The 25,334-nt window shown below is 34.7% G+C and overlaps 1 protein-coding gene across 2 annotated transcripts in view; it reads left to right on the top strand.

Moving 5' to 3' along the window:
• The window catches only part of LOC138703454 (uncharacterized), a 391,108-nt gene that overhangs the window by 160,139 nt on the left and 205,635 nt on the right, over window positions 1-25,334 (top strand). The window contains exon 3 of one of the 2 annotated variants that reach the window (XM_069831319.1): window positions 12,264-12,290. The exons of the other annotated variant lie outside the window; for it this stretch is intronic. Within the exon in view, the coding sequence (XP_069687420.1) occupies window positions 12,264-12,290 (27 nt within the window). The remainder of the gene's footprint in view (window positions 1-12,263; window positions 12,291-25,334) is intronic. 2 annotated transcript variants of the gene reach the window in all.

The raw sequence follows: 25,334 nt of genomic DNA, 5'->3' as shown, positions 1-25,334 counted from the left end.
TTGATATATGTAGTTATATTTCGTTAACCAGCAACCCGTACCCAGAATTTATATAAAAGCATGCAGCAGCTATACCAAGATGCTAGGCCTATATCTTTTGTTCAAAGCATGACAAACTTGACATTTTCTTAACTCTCACCTACAATCCGCAATGACCTGAAATAGCTACTGCTTTACGCCCACATGAAAAACTCTCTGATCGTCCTAACATTGTTACTTGCGTTTTCTGATTGAAACTCAAGAACTGAATATGGATAGGTTCACGGAAAAGTACTGTACAATTTGGCATAAAAACCATTCAGAGGGAGTATGTTTTACTATTATGGAAGCAAATAACTTTCGAAATGCCTGGTATTCTTCATTGAAAATATATCTGAACAATTTTTATTTGAAATTCTTATGGACTTAGTTTGCAGCATTTGCTGCACAAACCACTACTATAGTTATATTTATAACTATATTAGGCCTATATTATATTATATTATATTATATTATATTATATTATATTATATTATATTATATTATATTATATTATATTATATTATATTATATCATATATCATATTATATCATATCATATACCATATTTTTATTTTATTTTTATTTTATTTTAAATCCACCACCAACAGAAGCAGGCTTCCAATTACAGGTGGCTTACATAGATACGTACACAAAATACATAATAAGAGAAAAAAACAACAAAGCAAACAACACAAACGAAAGAAAGAAAATACATAATGGTAATAGATGCTAGAATATAACATTACAGTTAATATAGTGCCAAATGTCAATATAATGATGAAAAATTATTTAAAAACTAGAGTAAAAACATAATACACTTCTTCATAATTTAAATATCTAAGGAAGTACAATTCTTTTTAATATCGTATGGAATTTTTCAACTGTTAAACTGAAATCCAATTGAGAATCACAGTTTAAAGACAGAGAGTTGTTAGTATCACACATAACAAACAATGGAGAGTTCTTGAAGAAAACAGTTCTAGGAATAGGAATAATAAAAGGTTGCCTATGACGTAATTCTGTTCTTTTTACATTGAACTGAAGGAATTTAAGAAAATCACAGCTATTCAATATACCGTTAACAGTCTTATAGAGTAAAATTTGGCTATTTATTACTCGTCAAGATTTTAAAGTTTTATAATTAAATTCAAAAAGCAACTGATTATATGAAATTTGTTTGTCATAAGACGACACGTGATATTTTTTAAAATATAAATAACGTAAAAATCTTTTCTGTATCCTTTCTATTTGCATCTGATGGGACTGGAACTGACGTGACCATATTACAGACTCATACTCTAGCTTACTTCTAACTAGAGTTTTATATAGATTTTCAATAGTATTTATATTTTTTAATTCTTTTGTATTTCTGATTATAAATCCTAATTTTCTATATCCATCAATTACCACGTGATTTAAGTTATGTTATGTTATGTTATGTTATGTTATGTTATGTTATGTTATGTTATGTTATGTTATGTTATGTTATGTGTTACATTATATTATATTATATTATATTATATTATATTATATTATATTATATTATATTATATTATATTATATTATATTATATTATATTATATTTATAACATAATAATGCAACTTGGAAAAGATTTGAAAGTGAGTGAAGTTATCTGTAATCATTTCAGCCCATACCTACTTATTGTCAAAAGCGAAATTAATAAACATCTTAAAAGTTAACTTCAGTTTCTTCACGATAGAAGTCAACACATGGTAACTAAATGTCAGATGTTCCTAAGCAAAACGGCTCAAAAAGTAATGTCTCGTATCACTCAAAACAGTTTGGAAATCCTACATTGAACGTCAAATTGTCTATGATCTCATCAACAATGAATAACGTAGACGTAGAGGATAAAAGAGTGAAGTGCAAAACTTAACACAATAGGTTACTGTACTGAAAGAAATAGTTTGCAAATTAGCTGGTAAGGCATCCTTTGAGCAGGTATCCAAGCAACCCTACATAATAGTTACAGAGTAGTCGAGAACATCCTGCACTGAAATGAGATATTACTAAGTTTGCGGAGGGAATTCCAGGAATCCATAACGCGCCTCTCGATATCATTAGCGGAGTCGCTGTTAGCTCCTTTGCTTTCTCGATCACTCAAGTAGAAAATTATTTAACTTAATGAACTTCCCCTATATGGTTTTCAATAATTGCACTGTACAGTTTTGTGAAGTACAGGCCAACTTCTACTGCCGTACAACCGAATGGTAATATAGCGCTTAAAACAATGTCGTGACTAACACCACCACCACCACCCCTTCGCCGCCGCCGCCATAAACTGTGCTAAGACTACGCAAGTTAAAGAATTTAATTTTCATTTAATATTCATTTCCTAGTTCGATTGTTCATTTGTCGAACTTTTTCATGTTTTATTTATATTATTAGTTAGTCATATATCTACTAATTTTATTTTTACTAACAATTTTAATATTAACCTGGCTATACCTTTCTATTAACGATTGAAACAGGAAACACCGTTTGCTACCCTTTCCACGACGGAGTTCGATGATACTGGCGTAAAATACAAATCATTTTACTAGGTATAGGAGGGAAGAAAAGTGGTTCATCCATTTATGTAAACTAGGAAATATCGCAATTTTGAGTTTGATAATTTTCATTAGGTTTTTGTTTAATCAAAATACAGTACTGTATTAACACTTAGTGGTTTACACACGAATTGAGCTATCCATTCGGAAGTATTAATTATGCAGTGTATATTGTACTGTTACAGCACATTAGCGTACTATATAGAGAATGAAGTTAAATTGAAAAATAATTATAATATGGATATTTAAACACATTTTAGAAAATGGTGGCCGTTCATTTCGATACAGGCTTCAGTTCTTTTGTGCATATTATCGCACTATAGACTATTGTACCTAATTCCAATTACCAGTTTCGTCCTTCGTACGAGTAACTCATGTTGAAATAATTCTGTACCTACTCTATAAAAGAGTACCTTACGTACTGTAAATTCAATCTTCACTTCTGCCCGATCCGAAAAGATAAAATCTCTCAGAAATGCTATCTACTGTCCGTTCAAGTGCTTTTGTCGCAGGGTTGTAGAAAGGGGGGGGAGAAATCACGTGACAGTTAATTACTTAAGGAGGCCCTTTTATTTAAGTTATTTTAAACACTTTAATAATATTACGTAGACGTCCAATTCCTAACAGAAATTAATGTTTTCAGAAAAGAGCTAAGATAGCCCAGCTACTAGACTTTACAAAGGGGCGAACAGAAGCAGGTGGGGGAAACCGGGATGCGACATATATGTGTGTGTTTACTGTGTTTATTCAATGTTCATCATCATTCATCGTCATTCACCAAACACGAATTTAGGCCATAAGTTGACTTGTTTCAATCTCAGCTAGACTAGACGGCATTTCGGAAGGCGGTTAGCTTCTATATGCGCCGTAGCATTTCTGGTATGTGACGTCACAAGCTTGTACAGTAGAACCAATCAGAATCAGTCTATAACAAGCACTTGCCGAGTTCTTTTGTTCACGTGCGAGTGTTTCAATACATTGAATAAGCAAAACTAACATTTACTGTGTGTATGTAAGGTAAATAAATGGAAGAGACTGTAAAAAAAACAAGTATTACACAAGCAGGCGCGGAAAATAGTGTTTAAGGTGTATAATTATTTTAAAAACGTTAACGAGCAGAATGCTGGCAGCAACGTTGCCAACATGCAAGAAACGACTGCAGAAGCATGTGGTGTAGGATTGAGAACCGTGCAAAGAATATTGTTAGTGAAGGAAACAGGGTTTGTTTGGTGTCATGCTTAGAGTAATCAACAGCTAAGGTCATTGTTGTCTTTTGATAATTTAAATTCTCCCCTGCGCTATTTGTATTGCACGTGCTCGTGAAGTACGATGTGGCAATGTTGTACGCTGCCTTGCTCTCTCTATCTGTCTCTCTCGACGCAAACGCTAGCAGACAACCGCCTTCCGAATTGCCGTCGACAGTCGAAGAGTCGTTTTTGTGGGCGGCCAGATCGACGTCTTCCTTGTGGATGGTAATGTAATACATCACTAGGAATCCTAGTAGGTGGCATGCGTGACATGTTGGAGACATCTTTTCCTATAATTGAAAAGTTTTTCTTCTAATGTCTGAATGTGGAGTTACTTTAAAATTCTTTATTTCTCTTATGTTTGAGTAGAGTATATCCAGCTGTTCGGCGTAGTTTATCTCATTTCAGCAGCTCTTAATCTACTGATGTGTTTCTTCTTCAGAACCCAAATTTCACTTCCATATAGCAGAGCCGTAGAATTTTATGCAATTTTAACCTGAAATGTTGTACTAGATGTGGTTTTAGTGCATAAATATAATAAAGAAGAAATGCGCACAAGTGTGCATAGGATGTTTGTTCGTTAGTCTTCTGTGCTAAGTTCGGTCACTGTTTTCGGGCACTCGGTACACTGCAGGACGTGGTACTTGTCACAACTTGCACCACAGAATTTACAGACACACTTCTCGGACACTGTATGGAATTGTGCTGTGCTGCACATTTTGAAGTGAAATCCATGCACTGCTATCCTTGTGACTACGTTCCTCATGCGTTGATTAGTCCCATTCCAGCTTTGGTCGACCATGGCGCTAGTGGCGTAGAACTCGTCGTCTATGTTGTTCCTTTTCTGTGTATTCTCTTCTAGAAGCTGTTTGTACGCGTCTTGGAAGGCAGAAATAGTGAATACCGTAGATCCTCGATCAGAAAGGGTTCCCTTGTTAACACACAGACCAGCCTGGATGGTGTGAACTTCGACACTCCGAGTACCCTTTTCAGATATGTGGCTTTGACTTTTTCCCACGCTTTCAAGTCCTTTTTCTTTAGATACTCCCAAACTACGTCTATGCCATAGGTAATGGTAGGTATGATCTTTGCATGGAACAACTTCATAGCTGCTTCATATTTAGTGCATAAATATGAAGTTCCTAAAGTTCATTACAGGGGCATCACTGTCGCTTTAGTTATAGTATCTGCCAATAGATGACTCTTTTTGAATAAAATGTGTAGGCCTACAAAAGAATATGGTATCATTCGCTGTTAAGATGACAGTCGGCCGTGGGAGTGGAAGCGACGAATCCTCTACTACAAGGGAGGTTCGAAATTCATATTAAAAGAAGAAAAGAATAATCCATTACATGTGTGCATGTAAAGAATGACATTTGTAGCATTTGCAAGAGAGAGTACTGCTTGCAAGCGAAAAAGAAAAGATAATCATTAAAGCAAACATTTTGAACCAGTAAAACCAAAATTTGCCTAAACGAATTGAAAAGAAAGTGTGAGGGAGTATAGGCAATGTAAAAAGGAACAGAAAACAATTTTACAAGATGTAGTAGCTTTAGCCCAAAGTAAGCGGTCGGCATTTTGTGACTCAACTCTTTAATATGTAGGCTAAGCAGGGTGGAGGAGTAAGACATCATCTCCCTCTCCTTAGCCATAATTTGTTCAGTGAACGTTAAGCTGTCTGGGTATCCTCCCATCCTACCTTCCCCTTTGCTATGTATTGCAGGCTGTATTTTGTATGGCGTAATCTTTTCCGAACACTGGCCTAATTAGTAAGGCATATACATCAACTGCAAATGTGCACGCTATAAAATGTGCTCAAAGTTGAATAAATATAATGTTTAAAGGAGGCGTTTAGCTATTTTAATAAATATTTTATTAACAATAAGTTTGGTTACATTTGTAATGAGTATGATAGGCTGCGGTAAGAACAAAACCTAAAACTGCGAATTTTGTTACATACAAAGGACGAAGTTGTTTCGAGAAATTAAAAGAATTTGATTAATCCTGGTCACTTTTTCTTGGTTTCTTCATTTATTTTTATTACTCCGATTGTTTCATGCATTTTTACTTATTTCTGTGTGTTATACAGCTGGTTCTGCTATCTAATTGTTATTGTTATATGTTCATTGTTATCTGAGTACTTTTGTTAAATTGTTTATTTATTTTTTATACTTTACAAATCTATTTATTTGCCTATATTTGTTTAGTATTTAGGCCTATTTTTTATTTTCTTGTAAACAATATAACTGCAAAAAAAATACTGGTGATAGAGCATAAATTACTGAACAAAAAAGTATTACAACATTTTTCTGTAACTTTTGCGGTTTCCCTAGAAAAAAATGTTATCGGTGTATCTATTGTTTTTGAAAATGATTGTCAACCATCATTATTTACTTTGGTTTGCCACGTACTACGCGACCAAGGCGGGACCCGTCGTGGCAGAATGAGGAACTCCGTGCTCGCCGCGTATTTTTACTGCTGGAGTGTCGTCACATCCAATGCCTAGCGTTTCAATTTGGTCGCAATGCCGCATGTAGGAAGACGTGTGTTTCGTAGCCAAGCGGAGAACATTATTTATAATGCCATAAAGTTTTGCGATGAAGAAAAGACAACGGGTTTATTCCTACCTCTATCGAAGACAACAGAGCGTGCTGCAGCTATTGTGAAGATAAATAAGGAAAAAATTGGTAGGATTAGAAAGAAAGGTAAAGAATGTGAGGACAAGGGTGTAGAAATATCGACACCAAACGAAGTTAGACAACTTCCTGCAAATAAGGTTGAATTAGACGACATGGACAAATGTATCATAAGAAGAGAAGTTCATAAATATTATAGTCTCTACAAAGAGCTTCTAACATTAGGAAAGTTGCATAAATGTTGTAAGAGAGAGAGAGATAGGTTTTAAAGTGTGCAAGGAAACTTTACGAAAACTCATACTATCCATGGGGTTTGCATTCAAAAATGTAAAGTTAAAAGAAAATATCAAATAGAACGCTCTGATATAGTAGCCCGTTATTTACCTGGACGAAACATGGTTCCATACCCGTTACACTGTCCACAAATGTTGGCAAGACGTAAACGTGTCAGGAGTTTATACAATTAGCAGTGCAGGTCAACGACTTATAGTAGCCAATGCTGGTGGTAGTGATGGTTTTATACCGGGTGCTTTCCTCATATAGCCTATGATGTCCGGAGTCCGGCCACTTTAAGATGCTAAGATATGAAAAGCATATCAAATGCAATGTTGTATAGAATACAGTACCTACACTAGTTTGTTACTTTCGATTCATGTTCCCTCCTTTATGAACACCGATGTTGTGGTGTTTTCTGAATAGATTCCTATGTGTGTAAGCATATGATAAAATAAAACTAAACAATAAAGTTAACTATATATACGAACATATAACATATAAAGCGTGTTAATAATAATGAAACAAGAGCGCAGTTCAGCATGTGCTTCATTTTGCATCTGATGCGGACTTTACAACACGGCCTGTGTTTAGAAGCGAATCGCAGCGCCACCAAACAAAACGGTTCCCGCCTTGGTCGCATAGTACATTGCAACTGTGTTCATATCCATGTTTACAGATCAGGGAACTCTTATTGTCTCTCTATTGAAGTGGTGTTCGCGTGTGTTGGATGGAAGTTCATTAGCAATGACGTTCACATTTACTCGATCAGTAAATATTATACTACTATCAATTCTAAAAACATGATATTTTAGGAATTAAAAACATTAGTAGAGAAAACAAAATTTCAATACACACCATATTGTTTAGTAGGCCGAGATGTACAGTCTGCATAATTTTGGCAGATTATATCGTTTACACTCCGTATATATTTATTTATTAAATCGGTTTTTTTCTCACTATTGTTCTCCATATAATGTAATGTTTCGCAGCGACACTTCAACTTAGCAACATTATTGCTATTTTTGCAACAGTTTTGTGATAGCTATGTTACCTAATTTCGGTAACAAAATCAAAGAAGTTTCCAAGAGTGCATCCTTGAATTAAGTAGTGAATTTTCTATATACTTTATTTTACATTTTCACAAATGAATTAAACGACATTTTTATATGTGTAATTTGTTACTGAAAAGTCAGGAATTTCTTAATCGAGAGAACTTTTAACTAAGATAAAAAAACCACTATTTAATCTAAAAATAAATTAAATTTATTCATATAAATAGCGACCAATATTTTGAAAATGCGACCGATTACAAAGCCCACACCTCAAAGTGTATCTCGCTTATTAATATATTATTTTGTATTAGTAATTTACAGGAAGGATCTAAACCTCAAAGCATAACTCGTAGTTTCATAACTTTAAAATGTTTTCAACTGTGTCATGATAGGAAGTTCCTGAATTATCAACAAGATTAGCTATTTAAAAAAAGTCTTAATATTTTTGGTTCGACAGTTCAATTTAGTAATTTATTCATGGAATTCATATCGCTGTTGAGTAATTGATTTCAATTTGAATTCAAATATTAAATAAAGCTATGTGAAACCCTGATTGGTACACATAGCCCCTTGGATCGAGTCAATACCTCTTCAAATTAAACTAGCAAACTAATCCACAGTTAGTACAACGAGTTTATATTGGTATAAATTATGTAAACTACAGAGGTGTAACATTATTCTGCTTCCTAAACCTGGTGGGAAATTCGTTAACAGAGATGCATTGAATGATGAATGGTTGATGTGCATAGAAATCTTACAGTACTGAAACTCAGAGAAAATGTAATAAGTGGAGTCTATGATTCAATGGAAGGCGAGCAACGTTGAAGGATATTAAAACATGATGCCACCAATTTTAGTGAGAAACAAAACATAAGAATAAAGAGCGTATTCCGAATCTCAACACTGAACAATCTGATGGCATCACGGTGTTCCGAATTTCAACGATGACGTCACTGATGCTCCACCTGTGTCGCACCGGTTCCATCAGCTTGCAGAGGTGGTGGCAGTCTCCATCAGCTGCCATCAGTGAATCTGATTGGTTCTTGTATAGGGCGGGAATTAGCAGACGAATGACATTGTGCACTGTTGTGTCATGGCGGTGTGCTCTGCTTTGGTTCTGTTGTGTTGTTTGTAATGAGCACAACGTAAAAACAATATCTTAATGGCTTATGAGCGAACATGTCAACGGACCAGTTATTACTACTGGTTCAAGAAATAAATTGTTTATGCTCTCTTTTCTTTGAACGAGATCACACTACGGAAATTTCGCAAAATCTTGCTAGCATAGCACAGACAACAACTTGTACAGCCGCCAACATAGCCATCAAATCTTCCAGTAGTTTTGTTCCTATTTCGCTGCAGCGTGACGTCATTGTTGTCTACCGGTCCGGTGAGATTCGGAATACGCTGAAATAGTGACAGTACACATCATCGCCATCACAAAAACTTAAAGACTTAGCCAACAGTTCGCAAAACTTTCATCAAATTCCTGGAATATGGTTACACGACGAATACGAACATTGTCCAGGTTCAAGCCACAACAGATATCGATATCTCGGGAAACACATTCCGCCGACTGAGGAAATTCAGGAAATAAAATGTCATCAGAGTCTCTAAGCTGATTACACTGCAGTACTCTGGGTTGATTTGTGATCCATGGGGAACACAATAGTCCATTCGTGCGTAAATGATTTAGTACCAGTCTACGCCCCTACTGAGGAAGAAGAAGAACACTAAAACGAACAGATTACCATATTGAAGCAATAGCGTCTTGCTGTTAAAAATAAACCTTCAGTTCTCTTCGCCAACAGTAAAATCCTAGTTCAAGACTCACAGAACAACACCCTATCCATGTTACAATAATAAAAATCGATATAAAGTAATCCAAAATAATGCACAAAGTTCATTTGATCACTGAAGAGAGTATGGAAAGTTCCGTATTTCAACCTGGGAAACCGAGAATCAAAGAACTGCCGAAATATGTTTCAGGGGCGCAACGAGGACTAATTTATCAAACCAGAATCAATTGTCTGATCTCGCAATGGGATAGCGGCTATATCGTTACCAGTAAATAATCACTTCCGTTTGTTACACGTTGTCGGATTCGATCTGTTTCAATTGAGTCTCCTTTATATATTAAAATTGAAAGATGAAGTTAGTGAAAATTAATAATGAATTATATATCTTGAAATGAACTGACACTAACTATATTAAACCATATGTAGATTGAGTGTTTATACACCTCTTACAACCTAATATATATCCAAATAAGATTTGTTTATGTACTGTATAGAATAATCTAAAGTAGTCACTTGTATAGCCCCGTCGCTCTTATTTCCGGCAGCCAATCACGTTGCAGGTCGGCTACATTTAAACGTGTGCGTCTTGTGATTCGCTGATGATGACGCCATGCACTTCCTAAGGTTCTATAAATACTTAATATAATCGCCCGCCATTTTCGCTCTTTCGTTGGAATTCGCAGAAAGCACACGGGAACGTTATTTGCCGCTCAATTATTTGCTGAATTACAGTGCGTTTGATTTATTTTCATAGCAGCTATGTTTAACGGTGTGGCAAATAGGTCCCTCTACTGGTAGCTTGGCAATGAAATAACAAAAATGGCGAACGATACTACCTACCTAGACTTTATAGAGCCTTCACTTCCTAAGACGTAAGCAAAAAGGAGGAGTCACGCCGGGAATAACAGCGTCTGGTCTAGTGCGAAGATTTAATAAACTCGAATTCGTTCTCCGACGTTTACTAAATTGATACTTGTGGCAAAAAAAAAAAAAAAGAGTGAGATTTTCTTCCAAACTTATCTCGTTTTTCCCAATATTAGAGAGTTTTCGTACCCTTGTCGCACGCTAAACTGCTAACACTGTGTTGGCGTCAGTAGTGATGTAGGCCTATTTGGTGAAGTATGTTCATGTTCGTAAAGCTTCGAACAGAATTGTAAGGGATCGGTGCACGTGTTTCTTTAACATAAGGCTCTATTATACGATATTTACCGCTTCGTTAATCATATTTTATCATGTACCTTCTATGATAGTCAATCAGTCACGCTATATATTTTTTTTATTGTTAGCTCAATGTTTAATTTGATAATATGAAAAATTTGAAATGAATTTTTTTTAATTGAGGAAATATACTGATTTCGATGTGATCTGTTCAGAATAGATATTTAAGCCTTCATACGTCGGTAAGTGGCAAACTTTCTTATTTTTCACTTTAGATGAGGGTCAAAGCGAGAGAAATGTTGAGAAAGAATGGAAATTACTTTTAAAAGTAATCGCTGCTGAAAATATTTACTGGTTTCAGAGTTAAGGAGAGTTAAACAAAGGAGTGTTTTCGCTTGGCGGAGTACTCATAACTCAACCCGTTGTCTGTTGTAATCTCAACGAAAAATATTTTCCTGAGCCTTCTTGTACTTCGACCTGAATAATTTATCCATCTTGAGCTGTTATAAATAGATTAATATCACCCACAGTGGAAAATCTCAAATGAGATGCCATGTTTAAACACCGAATTAGGTCTACGGTAAATTTCGTTTACCTCCACGTCATCCATCTAGAGAAAGGGGGGTCCGCTATTGAAATAACGTGAGGTGGATGGCTCTGATTGGCTCTTTCATCAGTGATGTCAACACAGTGTTAAACATTTAGCGGACCAATAGGGTGCGAAAACTCCCTATTATAAACTTAATTTCAATCTTTCTCCATACTTCATAATAATTTACAAAATATAGGTATACGATACAGGATTTTCCGTATAAATTTTTGTGTTATAAGATGGAGAAGGCGTATCAGATATAACACTACGTCTATAAAACTTATATCCATGGACAAGTAAAAGACATGGTGGACGTCTGGGCTGAGATCCCATTCCTCGGCATAAGTTAGTCTTTCCATTCGATCGCAATTAGGCAACTGACAGACCTACCTCTGTGTTATTTTCAGAATTGAAGACTTGCTTGAAGTTCTCATCCTATCCTCTCACCAAATGATTAATAGATGCAATAGACCTTAAGATCGCAATGAAATAGTATTTCTGTTCGCCTCCTCCAAGAGATGAAAAATTTGCATTTTTGGAACCAAGATTTAGGATTATGGCAAATTTCTATGGTACGTTATTATTAATATATGTCACTTGCTTGCCGCTCAAAACTTACATTATTAAAATCGAATATACACAATCGGAACACTACGAAAGTTTTCAATTTTATCGAAATTCAAAACACATACAACCTACAAAATTTATACGTGGATAATAAAATATCAGGTAAAGAGTTATTTCAATGTATAATCAGCTTGTATACTATTTTTTACTTATTGGAATGCATCAAAAGCATGAAATTTGAATGTAATTTTATTTATTTTCATTCCATATTATGTATATTGAGTAATGGTAGAAATTTACAAATTTGGCCAGTCTGAATTAAGATATTACTCTCTTTCTTTACAGACTTCCCGTTCAAAATGGAGAAGAAAGGTAAATTGGCATTTCGATTAAAAATTCGTTTGTTCTTCCCTTTCAATGTTTGTTGTATAGAACCCTGTGAACGGGTTTATTTAATTGTTGATATAATATTGATTTTTCGTGACATATTTTCCTAGTAGAAGCAAATATATGTGTGAACTCTCGTGTTAAAAATCCTCTTTAGTTTTGAATTTCATAATTATTTTCGAATAACCGTAATTCATCTACGTCTCGTATGTTTTGTACGTATATGTCAGTCTGTAATTTTTATGTATAATTATGATTTAAACCAATTAAAACTCCCACTGATGTGGTTTAACAAATGAAGGACTCTGCACAATGAAAAGAAGAAGGGAAAACGGATCTGGACCTATTCAGATATACTAATCTTATTATCCTGAAGATTCTGAGCACAATAATTGTATAATTATTATAAGAGAGGTTTCCCACTGGAGCAACTCTCAACCGCAACTCAACTGTTCAAAGCAACTACATTGTGAACAAGAAGCATACGTTCACACTCAACTGGATTAAAATTGATCAACTGAGCTGATAGGAACTGGGGTGTTACGTATTTTGGTCAATCCAGTTGACAGTTGCTGTTTTTATGTACAAAACAACGTGTTCACAAGTTAAACATATTGAATTTTCTGTCACTATACTCAAAGTTGCCCTGATGCGAATAGACATGAACCTTCAACGCAATATTAACCTGCAGCTACAACTCAGATTCAATTCCGGTTGACAGTTACTCCAGTGGGAAACGTCCATAAGAATCCAAAGTCAGCAGGCCTTAGAGATTCGAGAACTAAGATTCCAGTACATCTTTAAGAAAAAAAAAAACATAATACGAGATTAATAAACTTACACTTGCCTGCTTGTACTTAAGTACAAGAATTTTGACTACAATTTCAGTAACTCAGGGTTCAATTCCCTGGATCAAAGTGGAGATTTAACTTCATTTGTACAGTGCCCTTTATGTAGGGGAGTTACCATAGTAAGTGAAGGGGTCCTCAGCAAAGCTGAACATGGGAACAAATGTACAGCCCCGTTACCAGAAAGACTGAACTCCAGACACAGTGCATTTATTCATTATACAAACACTGCGAACACAATGAGTTTGCAATTTTTCAATGGAAGCGGATTGTACGTTTTGGCGGGCAGTGACAGGGAACAAACGCTGTGTGCGCATGCGCAAACAATTCCCTAGCTTGCAGTGTCTATACTGATTGCATTTGGAAAATATAAAATATGTATGCGGATATTAGAAGCTGGCAAGGGGCAAAGTAAATTTAGTACAATGTTCACTCTGTATTATTTGTCCAAATTAACACGATGTTATGTCGAGTACCGTTACGTTTCCCACCCTGACACCCCTCCTCTTGAACTCCTACATCTCAGTGCCAAACCACTTTCTCTGTCAGTACACGACGTATAGTTCACGTGATTGCATGTAAACATCGTCTTGTGTTCATGTTGTATTTGTATTACAGTATCTTATTTGTAAACATTTCCAAGACCTTCTAAGAAACGGGAAGTTGACGTGGAATGTCGAGTGTTCAAAGATGAGTGGTTGTGGAATTATTATATTTTTTGTACATCTTAAAGTTCTAAGCCCATTTGGCTTGTGTGTCTTTTCAAATTGAGTATTGTTTCTTTTTTATTTATGTACAGGTGTCAAGAAAAAAGTGGCCGCACTCGTGACCAGCGAATATTTTCTAAGTCCACTTTGGATAACGGTGATGATACATGATGCATACGCTTATAGAAGCAGTTTCGGAAGCAAGATGTTTAAACAGGACCCATCCACATCTGCGTCTCGTAGAGTAGAGTTTGTTCGCTAAATGATTCGAAGTTTGTGATATCGAGCCTTGTTCAAGTTATCATGATATTGTGTTATCATTCTTTAGCGTTATAAATAATATTCAAGTTATCACTTCTATTCTGTTATCGTTCTTTTTTATTAGGTTATTTTACGACGCATTATCAACATCTTAGGTTATTTAGTGTCTGAATGAGATGAAGGTGATAATGCAGCTGAAATGAATCCGGGGTCCAGCACCGATAAATAATTACCCAGCATTTGCTCATATTGGGTTGAGGGAAAACCCCGGAAAAAACTCAACCAGATAATTTGTCCCAACCGGAAATGGAACCCGGACCACCTGGTTACGCAGCCAGACACGCTAACCGTTACTCTACAGGTGTGGACTTATCGTTCTTTAATAATATAAATAATATTCAAGTTATCATTCATATTCTGTTATTGTTCTTTAGCGTTATAAATAATATTCAAGTTATCATTTGTATTCTGTTATCGTTCTTTAGCGATATAAATAATATTCAAGTTATTTAGCTTATATTCTGTTATCGTTCTTTAGCGTTATAAATAATATTCCAGTTATCATTTATATTCTGTTATCGTTATTTAGTGATATAAATAATGTTGAAGTTATCATTTATGCTCTGTTATCATTCTTTAGCGTTATAAATAATATTCAAGTTATCATTTATATCCTGTTATCGTTGTTTAGCGATATAAGTAATATAAATTTAATGTTAAATTGGAAGCAATATACAGTAGTTGCATAATACTAGTGCTAGTTTTTTTCTTATATTATTACATGTACTATCCTGTAACACAACAAAATGAAAAGGAGTGACCAGGATTTGAACCTAAGACGTTGACATCTAAATTCAGACGTTCTTCCGACTGAGTTACGGGGCACAAGTAAAGAAGAATATGCGGAAAAATTGGCCGAATCCTTCTCCAAGACGTCCTAAAGATTTGTGGAAGCTCGTCCAGGATGCCTGGGATGCCGTGATTGAGAACAGTTGCTATTTGAAAAGACTAGTCGATTCCATGGCCACTCGTCTGCAAGATGTGATCGAGATAGGAGGAAGATGGACTAAATATTGAATCGTGGCTTTTTGTTTCGTTTATTTGAACTGTTTGAATTTTCTAAGGCAGACAACAGTAAGTTTGTTTCGTTTATGCCACGAAAGATATTTTTGTTGAGAATAAAATCTTTCTTGCTTTCCATTTGCAGCCTTTATGTCATAATAAATAATATAAAGTAATGGCACAATACATTCATGAACCTGATGTCAATTACTAAAACAGTCGTAAAAGAGACAGGAGCAATTATATTTTTCTCTCTCTCTTAAAAACAAAAATACATAAAAGCTCTAGGTTATGTTTGAACGCACGGCCTCACAATTACCAGCCCTACCAGCCCGAAACGCTACCATTATGCTATCATAGTAACATAGAGAATACTTTAATTATAACTGTAGATATCAGGCAACGTGGTCCAATAACATGTAACATCGCCTGTCTCCGAATTGTAGCGGAGATATTCGAATGGAACTTAGTTTTCTAGAGAGCGCCCACTTTTTCTTTTGACTGATGTACGATTCTTTTACACTGTTCAGAAAAATACATTTGTTTAAGATTAAATCCCTCATGAATTCATGACAATGTACTTATGTGCATTTATATATTACTAAAATTGAATATTGAAGAAAAATTACCGAGTAGGCCTAAAAGCCTTTGGCACGACAAAAAAATTGGTTTTTATTTGGCACTACTGTAAATAAGTTTGCTGAACTCTGGTCTTATTTATTCAGTATTATCTCACACCATGATCTTGCGTTTTATTGCCTGTGTGAAGAGGATTTGCTTTTCTCATGAATATGTAATATTGATAATAGGTCTGATAAAAATTCGCAGCGTATAATTATTCTTATCTCCATTCGTTTGATCTCCAAAGAACAAAACAGAACACGCGCTTTAAAATGAACATAAGGAAAAGGTAGCCTGTATTCATTTTCACAGGCTGTTTCCTAATGCAGACAGTCTATTTTAAAGAAGTTATACACTGCTCCGCCGATTAAATAGAATGCGTTTGAGTCTAAAGAAAGCAGAAAACAGTATAACGTGATCTGTTGTGTTGACGAGAATCCAAGGCCGCGCATTGCGGTAAGGCATCATGTCACAAAACGTTCACGTCTCAGTATTTTTGACAATGTAAATATTCAACGCGTAGAAAACGGCGCAAATATTAAGAATACTACTGGGGAGTGTAAGGTAATATTTATTTATTTATTTATTTATTTATTTATTTATTTTTTATTTATTTCAAATTTCAAATTTCAAATTTATTTACAATTTACATTTGAATTGAATACATATGAATAGATACTCGAAATGAGCATATGCTCGTGCTCGGGTACAGTCCAGTAGTCTACATAAATTTTACAGGGTTCAAATAATAATGCTGATGACATAAATAATAGTAATAATAATAATAATAATAATAATAATAATAATAATAATAATAATAGTGATAAAACAAAAATATTTACAATAATAAAATAAATACTAAGACGGATAAAATAAAATATAAAACCACTAGCGAGAGTTACCACAACTTAAATAAGCATATAATAACCGAAAAAAATGCCAAACTCGAAAATCTACAGAAAAGTTCGTTGTATCGCAGACGACAGCAACCGTATTTTGTATGTATTTTGGTATTTATTTATTTGTTCGCTTAGTTTATTTATTTACTTGTCCATGCCTGTGGAGTAACGGCTAGCACGTCTAGCCGCGAAACCAGGTGGCCCGGGTTCGATTCCCGGTCGGGACAAGTTACCTGGTTGAGGTTTTTCCGGGGTTTTCCCTCAACCCAATATAAGCAAATGCTGGGTAACTTTCGGTGTTGGACCCCAGATTCATTTCACCGGCATTATCACCTTCATCTCATTCAGACGCTAAATAACCAAAGCTGTTGATAAAGCGTCGTAAAATAACCTACTAAAAAAATTATTTACTTAAATATTTATATATTTATTTAGAGATCTACTTATTTATTCCTTCGTCCTATCATTTATTTATTTATTTATTTATTTATATACTTATTTATTTATTCAATCATTCATTCATTAATTACTGTATTTTATAGATACAGCAAATAAATTTAATTTGTATTAACGTTGTATCAGATCCACTTTTTATAATGGATACCCATTCCCGAATGTTCGATGTTTTCCTGTCCATAATATTTCTCGTCTTTCATGCTCTACAAAGACCAAACTATATAGTCTGGTCTTGGCTCTATCTAAACATGATAGTTGTCGATTGCAGGGAACTTGCTCCGCGTGTTATATCTAAGTGAACATTGACTTTCTCCTGTATCGATGGAGCAATGTACTATAAATTTAAATGTTCAACAGTCGAATAAAAATAGCACTCATAAACTGTAACATACCTTATAGTAGGCATATTAAGATATATTTCGTATACTGATATGATTGAAATCATTATTTTCCCTTTGACTCTTGTATCCCGCAGAGAAATCAGATTTCAAGTTCAAGGAAATAACATTTGACAGAAAGAAGAGTGTGTCTGTATCCGCTGTTGGTCGAATTTGGTTGTCACAACAGTCGCCTGAGTAACACAGTACGCACAATTCCTTCTCTTCCAATTTCAAAGGCAAATTTAGTGTACGAGAAAGAGTGGCATATCACAAATGCTTGACATCCACAACAGGAAGTCCATCTCTAAAACAGAGTGGAATCTATCATTCTCACTAGAGTTAAAGGTAAGGATGTATTCTGGCGAGAACTGTGGGATGGGAAAGGCGAATGTTAAATCGTTTCTGTGAGACTGGGAAAGGAGTGAATGATTTCTCGGTATTACAACGAGAAAAAAAGATCAGGGGTTGGTGTAGTAATGCGACATCAAAACGTAACTAAACCTTTAAAACGTCCTATTTTTATCTTCCCAGAAGAAAATAAAAACACTGGAAATTAAGTTAGTCTTAAAACCGTAATACAATGCTCAAAACAATTAGGGGAACACTATACTTACTTATTTACTTATGGCTTTTAAGGAACCCGCAGGTTCATTGCCGCCCTATATAAGCCCGCCATCGGTCCCTATCCTGTGAAAGATTAATCCAGTCTCTATCATCATATCCCACCTCACTCAAATCCATTTTAATATTAACCTCCAATCTACGTCTCGGCCTCCCCAAAGCTTTTTTCTTCTCCGGCCTCCCAACTAACACCCTATATGCTTTTCTGGATTTGCCCTTATGGTGCTACATGCCCTGCCCATCTCAAACGTCTGGATTTAATGTTCCTAATTATGTCAGAAGAATACAATGCGTGCAGTTCTGCATTCTGTAATTTTCTACATTCTCCTGTAATTTTATTCCTCTTAGCAACAAATGTTTTTCTAATCAACTTATTCTCAAACACCCTTAGTCTCTGTTCCTCTCCCAAAATGAGAGTCCAACTTTCACAACCATACATAACAACCGGTAATATAACTGTTTTTATAAATTCTAACTTTCAGCTATTTTGAGAGCAGACTACAGTAGATGACAAAAGTTTCTCAACCGAATAATAATAGGCATTCCCCATATTTATTCTGCGTTTAATTTCCTCCCAGGTATCATTTATATTTGTCACTGTTGCTCCAAGATATTTGAATTTTTCCACCTCTTCAAAGGATAAAGTTCTAATTTTTATATTTCCATTTAGTACAATATTCTGGTCACGAGACATAATCATATACTTTGTCTTTTTGGGATTTACTTCCAAACCTACCGCTTTACTTTCTTCAAGTAAAATTCCCGCGTTTTCCCTAATCGTTTGTGAATTTTCTCCTAACACATTCACGTCATCCGGGGGGAAGCTCTATGAATTACATAAATATTTTTTCTCTGGATAAGGTTACAGATAGGAAAATTAATAAGTACATTATTTGTCACACCATTTAACACTATGGAAATAAAAACAAATGAATAATAAATTTGAAAATTCTAATAAGTAATCAGTTAAATTTTGTCCTAACTTTTCAAACAAACATCCTTCATAAAGGTCTAGTATCGTGTATGGCCTCCACGACATTCGATGACAGCTTACCACTTTGTGGCATACTCCTTATGAGATTCTGAATTTCCTCTTGGGGGAGGGGATATTCTCTCATTCCTCCTTTAGAGCATCTCAAAGTTCCTGCAGTGTTTGTGCATCTGCAGGTCGGTTAGTGATGTCCCTATCTAGAACAGCCCACAATTGTTCAATTGGGTTCAGGTCTGGGCTAATCGCTGGTCACTCGAATACCTCAATTTCATTCTCCCTTAAAGACATTTCTGGTGACAGCTGCAGAATGTGCCATGGCATTGTCCTGAACAAACATAAATCCAGGGCCTACTCCAATGGCAGGAGGCACTACATGTTCTTCCAGAATGTCCTCGGTATACCGGACAGCATTCAGTCGCTGGGGAACAATTACGATGCCCGTACTATTATCGTACGTAATACCGGACCAGGCCATTATGGAGCCGTACCAAATTTATCAACTTCCTAGACCTATTATAACAGGTGTGTAAGATGAACTTTGTGCCTCATGGTTTTCCACGTCTCGTACCATTCTCTAATTTTCCTCGAGGTTATGGATATATTTATTGGGTGTATAGATTTTGTATACACCATACGTGTATATCAAAATACACTACAGTGGTGAAGAAAGTACACAACGTATTTTATTGCTTTAATTAGAGTATAGAAGTCTCACGCAACTATTGGGATTTTCTTAAATCCTCTGTCAAATTTTTACCCAACATTTTTTTATAATTGTTTTAAGGTTGGGTAACTAATAAAAATCATTTTGTTGTTTTTCGAAGTCTAATAATATATATACCTTCTTTTAACTTCCCCGTAATTATGTGAGAGTGGTTATGCTAACTGAACTTATTTTGTAGTTATGTGTTTATTAATTTATTTATTTACCCATTTATTTATTAATTTATTCATTCATGCATACATTCGTCTAATCATTCATCCAATCACTTATTCATTCATAGGCACATTTTTTCATTGACTGACTTTTTAATTCAATAATTTATTTCTTTACTTATTTATTTATTTATTTATTTATTTATTTATTTATTTATTTATTTATTTATTGTCTTTAACGAAGCAATGCCCTAATTAAAGTAGACAGTGTATAAATTATGGTTCTTATACCATAAAAATAAAACACATGAGTAAAAAAGATAAAGATATAAATACAGCGGAAGCTCTTAATTACGACAGAAAACAAGTTCGACATTCTATAGTTCGACTGCTTACGTAGGAGAATTAGACACGCCCCTATACGTGCACTAAGAAATGGGTTTGCCATTTGAATGGGAATTGGTTCTGGGTCTTGTAGTGATACTTTTGTTAAAGGAAAACAGAATATTCTATTGATTAGGACATCGATATTTCATCACTGATTTTAAATTAATAAACTCATCCTTTTCTATTTGCGAATTGTGCCGTTTGTGAGACGGAAATGTCGGAACCCACTGGGGAACTAAAAGCGCATACACAAGTCTTGTGACGGGCAGGAAATGTAAGTATAGTACTGTATTCGTTGATTGATAACCAATAAGAATTTGTATTCATTTCACCTGCCACACCCACTACCCTTATTGGACTGAACTTTCAATTCTGTTTTGTCGAACTTTGGAGAGTCCACTGTACAAGATACAGATATAGAATACAAATGAAAATAAAATGAGATAAGTAAAGATGTGAATGTAAAATGTAAAAATAAAAATTAAAGAGTAACAAATAAATATAATATTAGTATATGAAATCGACTGTTTTTCAATATTTCAATCAGAAAGAGTTTATGTTTAACACAAGAAATGCTGAACTCTAGATCTCATATTTTACACAATTCATTATATGTAGAACACATTAACAGTGATTAATTTTTATGTGGCGAGGTGTTTGGTTTTTTTCTTTTTAGTGTAACATTTCGACGACTTCTTCAATTTGATGTCCAATCGTTAAGGTGGATTTGTGACAATATTTCGCTGTTTTCCAAAAGACCGTAGAATATTTTATACAGGGACATCATTTTATTTTTACTAACATGTCTAATCCTATCCTGGCTATACCTTTGCATTAAAGATTGAGAACCGGAAACACCGTTTGCCACCCCCTTCCACGACTGGAGTTTGATGATACTGGCGTAAAATACAAACAAATCACTTTACTATGTATAGGAGGGAAGAAAAGTAGTTCATCCATTTACGTAAACTAGGAAATTTCGGGATTTTCAGTTTGATAATTTTTATTAAATTTTTGTTTAATCAAAATACAGTACGGTATTAACAATAAGTGTTTTTACTCACGAATTCAGCTATCCATTCGGACGTATGCATTACGCAATGTATACTTATTATTCTATCTACAGCACATTAGCGTACAATATAGAAAATGAAGTTAAATTGAAAATAATCGTAATATGGATATTTAAACACATTTTTGAAAATGCTGGCCGTTTATTTCGATACAGGCTTCAGTTCTTTTGTGCATATTATTGCACTATGTACTATTCTAATTCCAATTCGTACTAGTAACTCATATTTAAATAATTCTGTACCTACCGTATAAAAGAGTACCTTACTTTCTGTAAATTCAATCTGCAATTATGTCCAATCCGAAAAGATAAAATTACTCAGACATGCTATCTACTATCCGTCCAAGTGGTTATGTAGCAGGGCCGTAGAAAGAGAGGAACTCACGTGACAGTTAATTACTTAACGAGGCCCTTTTATTTGAGTTATTTTTAACAGTTGTATAATATTACATAGACGTCCAATTCTTAAAAGAAATTAATATTTTCAGAAAAGAGCTAAGATAGCCCAGCCACTAGCCTTTACAGAGGAGCGAACAGAAGCGAGTGGGGGAAACCGGGATGCAACGTAGGCAAACGGAAGACAGTACCTGTGCGAAAATATGATTCAATATTGAAAGCTCTTTCGCCACTGGAAAACGCGAACATATTTCTGGAACGTACTATACTCACTAACTCAGTACTGCTTACTATGACCGCATATCCGACCTTGGTTCTGTGTGGAGAACGGTTGGAACTTCACTAATAGAGGAGATGGGAGTGAAGTACATTCAAAAATTCAGATACAATAAAAATTGAAATAAAAATAAAATGATGTCCTGTACAATAAAAGTTACTCAGCGAGTCATTTGAGACTGGCGAAAGACGCTAAATTAAATTCAGTAAGTAGACCGTTGTACGAAATTTTATTATGGGAGGCGGAATATTGTTATACTGTTAACATTATTGTTTTTGTGCATGTCGTGGAAACTTCGTACACCCCTGTGACTTGTCAATGATTCTACCCTAGTGCTACTGTTGCACTATGCTTGAGACGTGTTCTGCTTCTTTCTATCTCCCTGTGCAGCGGTTTTTATCCTGGAAGTCGGCACGATATGTCGTTCTCCGAGACTGCTTACTGCAACTGTGGATATTTGGGTATAAACCCACTGTAAAATGTCGATAGAGTCCTCAAGCGTGATTGACTGAGAGAACTCGTGCCTCCATGGATTCACCAGCAAAGAAGAAAGAGAGAAGAGAGTCTGTACGTCACGAGACTAATAGACTTCGGCGAGGTCAATGTCAACTGACAGAGTTCGAAAAGTAAAGTCGCATAATTCTTTAAGGGAGGACGTATACGATTTTTCATTCAGATAGATTTTTATTTTAGTACGTTATTTTACGACGCTTTATCAACATCTTACGTTATTTAGCGTCTGAATGAGATGAAGGTAATAATGCGGTGAAATGAGTCCGAGGTTCAGCACCGAAAGTTACCCAACATTTGCTCATATTAGGTTACCTCAACCAGGTAACTTGCCCCTACCGGGAATGGAACCCGGGCCAGACGCGCTAACCGTTACGCCACAGGTGTGGACATTCTGATAGAAATTTGATCATAACACAATTTTAGAGATAATGTAACAAAATTTGCATGCATATAAATACACGTTCAAGAAATATATCTTTCTATTTTTAAGATCACATGTTTGTAATTTAACTCATTATGCAAATTTATACTTTTATTTAGTTGTAACTGTCCTATTCTAAATGAATCTTCTTGAGTTAAATATCTCGGAATAATAATCGACTAATATTTACGTTGGGATAAACATGTTCTTTCTCTGTGCAATAGATTAAGAAAAATTATTCACTATTTTGTATCCTACGAAATTACTTGACTGTTCATATTTTACAACTGATTTACCTCGCATTAGTACAAGCTATATTACAATACGGCATTATAGGATGGTGTAGTGGTTATAGTACCCCCCCCTCATGCCAATAACTCTGCTACAGAAAGGAATAATAAAAATATGCCTTAATAAACCTCTTGATTATCTTTCAGAGCTGCTGTATTCTGAATTTAAAGTATTTGACTTCCATCAAATTTATAACAATGTATTACTGAATTTCGTACATAAAAAACCGAAACATATTTAAATTATATTCACATAAATATAAAACCAAAAGATCAGACAACATATGGTTGACAATTCCTAAATGTACTACAACTGTAGCATATAATCACAGTAGCAACTTCGGTACAAGTCTTTATAACATGATAATAGATAAATTCCCAACATACAATTTGCTAATGCCCCTCATTTAAAAAAATCTATTAAAAAATTTGCTGTTAACAGAAAAAATTTAAAGTTAAATTATTGTGATATGTGTTTTTTCTGCTTCTTTTTTTTCTTTTATTACTTTTTACTCTGTTCATCAATAAAATGTCTTAACATTAACTTATGTGGAATGTCCCCTGAGGACGAGTATGTAACTTACTCTTTCTGGGGGTGCTAGAGAGTTTTTATATTTAAAAAAATCAATATGTACCTTTGTTCTGGCAATAAAGTATTATTATTATTATTATTATTATTACTATTATTACTATTATTATTCCTTACTGGCTTTTAAGGAACCCGAAGGTTCATTGCCGCCCTCACATACGCCCGCCATTGGTCCCTATCCTGAGCAAGATTAATCCAGTCCCTACCATCATATCCCACCTCCCTCAAATCCATTTTAATATTATATTATATTATTTTATATTATCTACGTCTCGGCCTTCCCAAAGGTCTTTTCCCCTCTGGCCTCCCAACTAACACTCTATATGCATTTCTGGATTCGCCCATACGTGCTACAAGCCCAGCCCATCTCAAACGTCTGGATTTAATGTTCCTAATTATGTCAGGTGAAGGATACAATGCGTGCAGCTCTGCGTTGTGTAACTTTCTCCATTCTCCTGTAACTTCATCCCTCTTAGCCCCAAATATTTTCCTAAGAACCTTATTCTCAAAAACCCTCAATCTCTGTTCCTCTCTCAAAGTGAGAGTCCAAGTTTCACAGCCATACAGAACAACCGGTAATATAACTGTTTTATAAATTCCAACTTTCAGATTTTTTGACAGCAGACAAGATGACAAAAGCTTCTCAACCGAATAATAACAGGCATTTCCCATATTTATTCTGCGTTTAATAATAATAATAATAATAATAATAATAATAATAATAATTATTATTATTATTATTATTATTATTATTATTATTATTATTAAATCAATTTTGGTAATAGGAACATTTTCTCAAAAACTGTTAGTATTATGAACGTCATTTTTACGGAGCATAATATATAAAGTATAATAGCCCTAATGAAAAAATCTGTGGAAGAGTATTTTTTTAAACATCTTAGTTTTCAATAAATAAAATTATAATCTCTACGGACAATTAAAAAAAATTGTATATTGAATAGGTACTGCAATTCATCTTCATTATTAGCTAAGTGAACTGGTCATCTGCATATATTGTGCTGAAAATGGAGTATTTCCATGTATCTCCACTGTCTGATAATAGCGTTGATGTAAATACTGAATAAAATTGGCGACAAAGGACAGCCCTGACGTATTTCACAGCTGATTGGTTTCCACTCTGTGTATTCTGATTCGATATTAATTGAAATTTCATTTGCCTTGTGTAAATTTAAATTACCATTATTATTTGATTTCGGGTTTCATCATCTGCTAAAAGTTCAAATAGATGAGCCACATAAAGCTACTCATGATTTCCAGAGAAATGGCTACATAATCTTAAAATTTCAGACAAAATCTAGAATTGTAGAAGTTTGTAGAATAAATCATCTGATATGCAAAAAT

Source organism: Periplaneta americana, chromosome 7 (genome assembly GCF_040183065.1).
Source record: "Periplaneta americana isolate PAMFEO1 chromosome 7, P.americana_PAMFEO1_priV1, whole genome shotgun sequence".
Classification (NCBI taxonomy): domain Eukaryota; kingdom Metazoa; phylum Arthropoda; class Insecta; order Blattodea; family Blattidae; genus Periplaneta; species Periplaneta americana.
This window is presented reverse-complemented; position numbering and strand designations above follow the sequence as displayed.